Below are 10,348 nucleotides of genomic sequence, written 5' to 3' on the forward strand. Positions count from 1 at the left end.
AAGAAGAAGAAGAAGAAGAAGAAAAGACGAAAATAAAAAAGAAGAATAAATAATAAATAGCAGCATGTGAAGTAGAAAATAAAAAAGAAGAGTATGAAGTAATTTCTCTCTTATACTGTCTCGTCAATATCTAATGAGACATTAAATGATAAAAGCGCAAAGTTAAAAGAAAAGTTAAAAAAGCTTGAGTGTAAGGAAAACTAAAACATAACCCTACCTGGAAAAATCGAGAACCAAATTATTTTAGGTACAAATAATCCTTATCTATTCCTCCATTATTGGGAGAATCCCTATAAAATGATCAAGGACTACAGCTTTCTCCATTATTAGGAAAAATCACCATAAAATGATCAACTAATTTCACAAGCCTACAATTTCATCATAATCTATTCCTCAATTATTAGAAGAATCTTATAATGATCAATGATTTCCACATGTGTACAGCTCATCGGATAAGCTTGCGGGCATGCATGCCTCTACATCTTAGAATATACAAAATAACGTCTCGTGATCCACAAGTACTACGCAATGAATTAAAGGGTTAATTGATCTATTCCTCGAGTCCAAATCACCGGATCCTTGCAATATTTAATTGTACACAATAGCAAGACTTGATATCAAAGTAAACGTTGCAATATGTGGTTAAAGAATGGCCAAGTGGACCTATCTACCCTTAAATGTAACATGTATATGCTTTTCTTTTCCTTAATATTTTTAGCTAGTATCTTTCAGGAGGTCCAAAATATATATCTCAAATAATCAGGTTAGGTAAATAGATTAACTCTTTGCAAAATTACTTTTCATAAACTACTAGACTGCCGACAACTTGTTCTAGTGGACCATCCTGATCATGTCCTTATTATAAAATAAATTAGAGCTAATGGACGGCCTTGATCGGTGCCTCCCACTAAAACGATTATAAATAGTCCTAACCATACCCTGTCTCAGTTATAGCTATTGGCTTGTGAGGGAAAAAACTCAAGAAGAAGGTTATCATGTGGCTCCATAACATAGTTGATAGCCTAACAGGGAAGAACCAGGACGCATGGAAGAAGGGAAAGATCAGAGGGACCGCTGTACTAATGAGGAAAAATGCATTGGACTTCAGCGATTTCCACGCCTCACTCCTCGACGGCTTCCATGAGCTCCTCGGCAAGGGAGTCTCCATCCAGCTAGTCAGCTCAACCGTGCGTGACCCAAGTGAGAGTCTTCTTTTCTTTCTTTTCCCTTCCCTTCTCTTCTACATCTCACTCGACCTTTCTCACTGAGTTGCATTTTGTCTCGGTCATTCGACTCTGAGAGCTGAGTCAGGTGGCTCAGCGCTGAGTCAGCGTTCCCAATTGGTAGTTGGAAACAAGGATACTAGCTAACAGTCCTCGAATCTCATAAACTTAGACTTGATAATTTTCCAAATTATTTTTACCTATCAGGAAGGATTCAATTTACTTAGACCCAATCAATTGCCTGTGAATGGTTAAGACAATTTTTATATTGTATGTGTAGTATTATATTTAACTTTCAGCCATTCAAGACGTTATATACATTATTGGTTACTTGACAGCTTAGGCTTTTGAATAGAGAAACATCATATCTGAACATCTCATGTCAAATTTCGGGCCTATGATATAAATTTTCTATGATGTTTAAAAATATAATAATTCCCAAAATTATTCTAAAAATGAAATGAAAATAGAAATTTTACTCTGTCTTTTTAAGATTAGTGCTGATGAAGCTTTGCTGTAAGACCGGAATAAGATTGTCATACGAGTTTTGTACAGGAAATGGGAATAAAGGGAAAGTGGGGAATCCGGCATATTTAGAGGAGTGGGTGACGACAATGACATCCATATCGGCGGGCGAGTCAAAATTTAATGTGACTTTCGATTGGGACGATAGCCAAGGAATACCTGGTGCAATCATTGTCAAGAACCGACATCACTCCGAGTTCTACCTCAAAACGCTCACCTTAGAGGGGGTTCCGGGCAAGGGCCGAGTACACTTCGTCTGCAACTCTTGGGTCTATCCGACCGACAGATACAAGTATGACCGCGTGTTCTTCTCCAACGATGTAAGTTCTTCTTCTTCTTTCATTTTTTTTTCTCTTAATTTCTTGCCTAATCTCAATAAGATTTGTGCCTAATACTTATATATATATATATATATATATATATATATGGTCAAGAACTCTAAAAACGAGATTTGGAATTCTAAATCAACTTTAAGAGTCACCATCGTCTGCACATGTGGGTTATTCTAATGATTATTTGTGGACTGGACCATGTATATTTATCTAGGTAAAAAAAGTTTAGAAGTCAAAACCTACTAAAGTTCAAACACAGTTGATTAGTTAATTTTGATCTCATCTCATTAATCCATGAAAGAGGTTATTGGGATTGATTCGTTGAACCTTTAATAAAACACTACATACGTATAATTTACATTCGTTGTTGTGACATTTTTAAACAGGATTAGCTGGTTTTCTAACTATACAGCTTTATAGATTTAGCATTTCCAAGAAAGGCGGACAATACTATCCTTACCATTCCCCATAATTTTATTATTTTATATAATGGAAGTAATTCTAGATACTATTTGGTAACGAATAATATGATTATATATCATGTGCGCCATCATGTAACACCGAAGGGGCCTAATTAATAATGTCGTGTATCTGTCAATGGAGCCGTAGCCCACGTGATTTTGTCTCGTAGTGCAAACAACTTCCCGGCGTTTTTTATTGCAACGATAATCACGTGTTCTGTTCTCGAAATCTCTAAATTTACAATCTATTTGTTCTAACGGTATAAATTTGGAGCTTGCTACAGTATAACTTCAAACTTAGAGTTGAGAGAGATTTTGAGAAGCCAGCCTTAAATTACTACTATATTTTTAAATTACAAAATTACTCTGAAAAATATATATTTCCTTGATTTACTAATTATTTAAAATTAATGTATATTTAGTTTTAATAATCGTATTTAAACAAAAATACTAGGAAGTTTACTGGAGGTCTTCAAAATAAGTTTAATATTAAATTATTTCATAGTTAGTTTAAAAATTTTAACTTTTCAATTAAATTAAAATAAATATATTTTCTTTAAGTGATAAATATTTTTAAGATTTTTAGTATTTAGAATCAGTAAATATCCCAAAATATTATATTATATAATAATAAATAATTAAAAATAGAGTTCCGATTCATCGCAATGCACTGAGCTCTATATTGTAATTTTTGTCCTACTTGGAACCCAAAGGCTCCTAATATTGAGTTATCCCTTGGACTTTTAGCCTGTAATTTATTATTCATTAATCGGTCTAAATTTTATTTTATTTTATCTGTATACATAATATAATGCTTAATTATTTTACCAATACTTTTCTCAATTTTTTTATCAACAACAAATTGATAGATTAATGATTTAATAGACTGAAAGACAAATTTGTTCTTGACGCAAGAGGGATTCATGTAAATAAGATAGTTTTTGTCTTTTTATTGTTAAGTTGATCGAGTTCGAAGGCTATCCTTGCAAAACTGAAAATGAGTTTTAAAAGGGTATCGCTACAGAAAGTAACAAGTGTTTTAAGGAGTATTTAAGAGTTGTACATACCAATAATAGATTTTGCATGAAAGAAAAAACTCTTTCTTTATCACACAATACATTTGTTCTTTGATACAAAATATAATTTATTTAACATAGGAAATTTGTGTCCAACACCTTGTTGTTTGGATATAAATTACTAGATAAATATAGGTTGATTCATTTTATGGACAAACTGTTAAGAACTAGATTTGAACTTATCCAAATGGAAGAAAATTATAAAAATTTAGGTGGAGTAGCCTCGTGATTTAAAATTGTAATGACTCTGATTTCATCTAAATCGGAGGTCGAGATAAAAAGTTAAAAATAAAAAGTGGAGATAGGTCAAAGAGGGTAGAACAGTAAATATTCGAAAATACGGAGGGTGGTGGACAGCCAAGGGTGGTGGTGGACAACCATAGGGTAGGGTGGCTACTGGAGGAACGTGGTGGCTAGGGTGGACAATCATAGGGTAGGGTGGCTACTGGAGGAACGTGGTGGCTAGGGTTTGAAAACGTTGGAGGTTTTATAGCTATGATCTACTTTTAGAAAGATAAAGCGATCTAACGGCTACAATAAAATATAAGGACGAAAACAATAACTTAGCTAAACTCAAATTTCTACAATTCCATGATTATTATTAACACATGTCACTCATATTTATAGGAGTAAAAATTATTAGTAGATCGACATGCGGATTATCCGATTCATTTGAAATTCATATTCATAGGAGTAAACATTTTTAGTAGATCGACATGCAGATTATCCGATTCATTTGAAATTCAAAATAATAAAGTAAAGCTAAGTAACTAACTTGACTAAATCAGTCTTCCTTATCTTTTTCGGATTAATACTTCATTTCATTTCGCCACAAATATATTCTGAATCTAGAGAAGTCATAAATACTAAAGTTGTAGATCTTCTAGTTGACGATCTTATCCAAATAGGTTGATATTAATCCGATGTCTATAGAATATTCTGCGAGCAAAGGTAGATTTAGCTAATTAAATAAAATCCTAACCTACTAAGGCTCTAACTAAACTAAATAAACAAATAAGATAACTAGACTCAATCCATTGACTCCAATCTCCCCTTGATGTGATCTGATCTGACCTAGTTCACATCAATCCACCATGCTCCCTACCACTTTGTGGTCAAGGTGTACATGGTGGTTTCCAAACCTTCGTTCACTCTCGCACTTTATGTCCTCAATTTTCGTGCAGATCTCGTCTGCGCTATAGAGGAGGGGCCCATAGTGGGTTTTTCTCTAGGGCCCACCATTTTTAGCCATAGTCTGTCTTAGCCATGGGTGGCTTGAGCCAAGGTCTTAGTACATGCGGTTTAGGCCATGGCTCGGGTGTAGTTGGTCCAAGGAAGGTGCTGACGGTGGTGGGTTGGACTAAAAGTGCTTAGATCACCATCAGTGGAAAATTAGGGTTTCGACCTTTATTTTCCACCTCGACCGGGGAAGATGACGATAGGGTTGTCGCTAGGGGCTGCTCTGGCGTCGCTATAATGGAGAGCTCGATCTGCAAGGATGGAGCGTGCTCCACCGCCACAGTTTGGATGGCTTTCATGGCTTCACCATTATTAGTACTTGCAAATGGTGCATGTTCCACGGTGGTCGGCGGCGGTGGTGGCGCAGGGCGGTGGTAACGAGCTTGGATAGCTGCCGTCAAGGCTTGGAGAGCCTTCTCGACAGATCTAGCGACATCTTTAGTAAATTCTTTAAAATTGCCTTCGCCCATGCCGACGGCTTGTCGTCGACTAGTGGTGGTTGTGCTGAGAAAACCTCCACAGGGATAGAGACGAGTTTTTGATCCTCCATGGCAATGATCTCCCTCGGGTTAGCTTTGGATCACGTGTTCACTATTGTCTAAGGAATGTCAGCTTTGATACCAATGTTACAAACCAGATCTGAAGTGATGTGGATGTAAGAAAATTATGAAAATTTAGATGGAGATAACATCATGAGTTAGAATTTTAATGGCTCTAATTCACCTAAATAGGAGATCGGGATGAAAAGTTAAAAATAAAATAGTGGATATAGGTCAAAGAGGGTAGAATGGTAAATATTCAACGTTGTGGCGGTTGTCGGATGATGGCGCACGGCCAAGGGTGGTGGTTGACGGCCGTAGGTAGGGTGGCTATTAGAGGAACATGGTGGCTAGGGTTTGAAAGCGTTGGAGGTTCTACGGCTATGATCTACTCTTAGAAAGATAAAGCAATCTAATCTACGATAAAAGATAACGACAAAAATAATAAATTGGCTAAACTCAAATTTCTTTAATTCAATTCCATGATTATTATCAACACATATCACTCCTATTTATATGAGTAAAAATCGTTAGCGTATCAGATCCACATGCAGATTATTCGATTTATTTAAAATTTAAAATAATAAAGTAAAGCTAAGTAACTAACTTGACTAAATCAACTTTCTTTATCTACCAAAGTTGTAGATTTGGAGGTTGACGATCTTATCCAATTAGTTTGATATTATTCTAATGTTTGTAGAATATTTTGCAAATATTTTTCTAAAACTATGCAAAGTTGAATTTAGATAATTAAATAAAATCCTAACCTAGTAAAGCTCTAACTAAACCAAATAAGCAAATAAGATAATTAGACTCAATTCATTGAGCCCAATCTCCCATTGATACGATCCAATCACAAACTTAGCCAAACATGAAAAAGTCAAATATGCTCTCATTATTAACTATATAATCGCTCTAACTTTATAGGCTTTATTAGAATCAACAACCTAAATCTACCTTTCTAATCTTAAATATAATAATACAGACAGGTAGTTAACTACTTAATTAATAGTGTCTTATAAGTATCCTAATATTTCACCTTTATACAATAAAGGTCTGGCTGCAAATGTCTTTAAGCAACAAGGTTTAGTGGTTTAGAGATAGGCCAACCATAGAACAACTTGACTACTAGTTTGTTTGCTCGAGCCTAGACTAGTGTTATTTTGCTGAGATATCCCATGTTTAAGACCTGACCTATAATTTTCAGATTATTTTACTATTCAATAAATTGCTTAAAATGATTCAAAAGCTAATATAATCTTTTCCAATATCATAATACAAGAAAAAAAATCTCATTTTATGCAAGGAAAAAATCAGTGATAAATATTTTACGTTCTAAACTTAAAAAAAAATTAGTTATTTATTGATGTTAACATGATCTTTTAGAAAAATTCTATAAATACTAACAATAGTAACGATTCTGAAAAATTGTGTGGCAATTATGATGTTTGAAAAAAAAAATTTGTAATTATAAAATATATATTTCTAGAAAAATTTGTGGCAATTATGTAAAAAATCAAATTAAAAAAATACAAAGAATGATTTAAGGGTTGGTACTGACTGAACTGACTGATTCATTAATGCAGATTTAGCCAGTTTAGGTCAGGCAGCAAATAACTAAGGATAAAAGGTACCAATAGTCGATATCTTTAACACTATGTCGCAAAAACTTTCTTTTCTCTATCTCACAACATTTTCTTGTGTTCGTTCGAATCTTAAAAAAGAAAGTCCTCTCTGTCTTCACTTTCACTAGCTTCCGAGAACATTCTTATCCGAAGAATTCAAGTATTTAAACGAATACCAGAGCTAGCCCTGTCTCTTTCAGGCTTGAGAAAAACTTAGCAGTGCTGCAATAATGCCATCCTCAGACTTGGATAGGCTCAGAGTTAATTGTAGTCCAACCTAAGATATTTACCCAATTCAATCAAATAAGGCCTTCTAAAGCAAGTCGAGCCTAATCTAGTTGTACAACGATATGCCAATGAAGACTCTATGTGATGCATTGAGTTCGATCAACATTCTCACTCATTTCTAACCAGAGCATTAGTGGCTCATGCCAAAGTCTTATTTCTTGATACAGACGTACCTACCAAGCAAAATGCCTGAGGCATTGCAGCCATACAGACAAGAAGAGCTAGTCCATCTCCGAGGGGATGACGTCACCGGCCAACTCTATGAACACGACCGTGTCTACAGCTATGACTACTACAACGATCTCGGTAGCCCGGACAAGGGCCAGGATTATGTCCGGCCAGTCCTCGGCGGCCACGAGCACCTCTATCCTCGCCGAGGTAGAACTGGCCGCCGCCCTACTAAGACTGGTGAGCTAAAGAAACACTAATTGGTACACATTGCGACATATATAAATTCAGCGTTTCTTAATTAGCATCATCTCATCTCCTCTCTTCACAGATCCAAAATCTGAGAGCAGACTGCCTCAGCTGAGTCTGGACATCTACGTACCCCGCGACGAGCGTTTCGGTCACCTTAAGATGTCAGACTTCCTTGGATACGCTCTCAAGTCTGTGACTCAGTCTCTGCTCCCAGTTCTCAACACTATCTTTGATACAACACCGATGGAGTTCGATTCCTTCCAAGACATACTGAACCTGTATGAAGGTGGTATTAAGCTCCCCGATTCGGCAGCTCTTGAGGAGGTACGCAAGTCGATCCCCTTTGAGATGATCAAGGAACTGATCCGATCAGACGGCGAGCATGTGCTCAAGCTTCCCCTGCCCCAGATCATCAGAGGTGAACCATTGCTCAAGAGTGCCTTTTGGGGTTTGTATATAAAGTTCTTTAATTAACATGCACTAATCCTGTTGGTTATGCTATTGATTAGAGGATAAGACAGCTTGGCGAACAGATGAAGAATTTGGACGCGAAATGCTTGCAGGAGTGAACCCCGTCCTTATCTCTCGCCTCAAGGTTGAACCAAAGCACTACCGCTTAATTTGTACCATCTTTCTAGTAATCAAGAATGTGTTGTTAAGACTAAAGTGGCCTATATGTGCTACAACTTTTTAGGAATTCCCTCCAGCCAGTAAGCTTGATCCTAATCTATTTGGGGACCACAGTAGCAAGATAACAGCTGCACATATTGAGGAGAACATGGAAGGGTTTACAGTCGAACAGGCGTTGAAGAACAACAGGCTCTACATTTTGGATCACCATGATACCTTCATCCCGTACTTAGAACGGATCAACTCCTTGGGTGGCAACAATATATATGCATCCAGGACTCTCTTATACCTTAAGAATGATGGCACATTGAAACCTGTAGCCATCGAGTTGAGCAAATTGCATCCTAAGGGAGAACAACATGGTGTTATAAGCCAAGTTTATAACCCAGCCGAGAGTGGTGTTCAGGCATCGATTTGGCAATTGGCGAAGGCTTACGCTGCCGTTGCTGATTCTGGTTATCACCAACTCATCAGCCATTGGTATGCTTGATCACATATTCGCCCTTTATGATTATAAAGTGCATCACATAGTAGTAATATAAAATGTTTGTTGTAGGCTAAACACGCACGCGGTGATCGAACCGTTTGTGATTGCGACGAACAGGCATCTTAGTGTCACCCACCCAGTCTACAAGCTTCTCAGCCCCCACTACCGCGATACTATGAACATCAACGCCTTGGCTCGGCAGACGCTCATCAACGCTGGTGGCATCTTCGAGACCACCGTCTTCCCGGGGAAGTATGCACTGGAGATGTCTTCCGTCGTGTACAAGAACTGGAAATTGACCGAACAAGGACTCCCTGATGATCTCCTCAAAAGGTAAATAATTAAACCGATTGGTCATCGACACGATTCAACAATGTACATTATAGTAATAATATAACCCATTTTGTCTCAGAGGAGTTGCTGTTGAGGACCCGTCGAGCCCGTACAAGATCCGTCTACTGATCAAGGATTACCCTTATGCGGTCGATGGTCTGGCCATATGGTCGGCGATCGAGACGTGGGTAGTCGAGTACTGTTCCATTTACTACTCAAACGACCGCGCTATCAAGGGGGACATGGAGCTCCAGGCGTGGTGGAAGGAAGTCCGCGAGGTCGGCCACGGCGACAAGAAGGACGAGACGTGGTGGCCCAAAATGCAGTCGTTGGAGGAGCTGACAAAAACTTGCACCACCATCATATGGGTAGCCTCCGCCCTCCACGCTGCGGTCAACTTCGGGCAGTACCCATACGCCGGATACCTCCCTAACAGGCCAACTGTAAGCCGCCGGCCCATGCCGGAGCCGGGAAGCGACGATTATGAAGAGCTGAAGAAGAACCCAGACAAGGTCTTCATCAAGACCATTACCAGCCAATTCCAAACAATCTTGGGTATATCTCTGATCGAGATACTGTCGAGGCACTCGTCGGACGAGGTGTATCTGGGGCAAAGAGATACGCCCGAGTGGACCTCGGATCAGAAGGCCCTTGACGCGTTCAAGCGGTTCGGGGACAATCTGGTGGAGATCGAGAAAAGGATTGTGAAGATGAACCAGGACCCCAACCTGAAGAATCGGGCCGGGCCTGTGAAGATGCCGTACACGTTGCTCTATCCCAACACGTCCGACCTCACCGAGGTTGGTGGACTCACCGGGAAAGGGATCCCCAACAGCGTCTCCATATGAGGAGACGCATCGACGTGGAGAAGAAGTGCTGCTGCTTATGTTGTTGTAGTTTTAGTTTAATTTGTTTGAGTGGAACGAGGCATTAATTTATTTGCTAATAAAGTATTCAAATCGTTATGGTACCGTGTCACATCAACTTTAGCACAGAACGGAGACACCACCACTACCCGTCAAGACTTAGTAGAGTTGATTCTGGCAAAAAATTATGGAAGAAGTACTTTGCTACAGAAATGGCTTCGGAGCTTTAGCTATGCACGACGGTGGGATCTATGGCTGTCAAAATAAACTAGCTGCTCATGTTCCGCTTGGCTCGATTGTGGTT

At 38.4% G+C, this 10,348-nt stretch overlaps 1 protein-coding gene across 1 annotated transcript; it reads left to right on the forward strand.

Moving 5' to 3' along the window:
- The first annotated feature begins 892 nt into the window (after positions 1 to 892).
- Positions 893 to 10,143, forward strand: LOC140787158 (probable linoleate 9S-lipoxygenase 4). Its single transcript, XM_073135941.1, has 8 exons — positions 893 to 1,200; positions 1,779 to 2,068; positions 7,476 to 7,716; positions 7,808 to 8,146; positions 8,238 to 8,323; positions 8,423 to 8,838; positions 8,915 to 9,178; positions 9,258 to 10,143. The coding sequence occupies exons 1-8, from the start codon at positions 996 to 998 to the stop codon at positions 10,024 to 10,026; spliced, it is 2,610 nt and encodes an 869-aa protein (XP_072992042.1). The 5' UTR covers positions 893 to 995; the 3' UTR covers positions 10,027 to 10,143.
- Positions 10,144 to 10,348: the final 205 nt, after the last annotated feature.

The sequence above is a fragment of the Typha latifolia genome, chromosome 4 (genome assembly GCF_019914945.1).
Source record: "Typha latifolia isolate L0001 chromosome 4, TyphaL0001v2, whole genome shotgun sequence".
Taxonomy (NCBI): Eukaryota; Viridiplantae; Streptophyta; class Magnoliopsida; order Poales; family Typhaceae; genus Typha; species Typha latifolia.

Excerpts from the sequence above, each read along its gene's own strand:
- LOC140787158 (XM_073135941.1), top strand. The coding sequence starts at position 996 with ATGTGGCTCCATAACATAGTTGATAGCCTAACAGGGAAGAACCAGGAC. Across the intron at positions 7,717-7,807 it reads CCGCCGCCCTACTAAGACTG|ATCCAAAATCTGAGAGCAGA; the intron begins GTGAGCTAAAGA and ends CTCTCTTCACAG. Across the intron at positions 9,179-9,257 it reads CCTGATGATCTCCTCAAAAG|AGGAGTTGCTGTTGAGGACC; the intron begins GTAAATAATTAA and ends ATTTTGTCTCAG.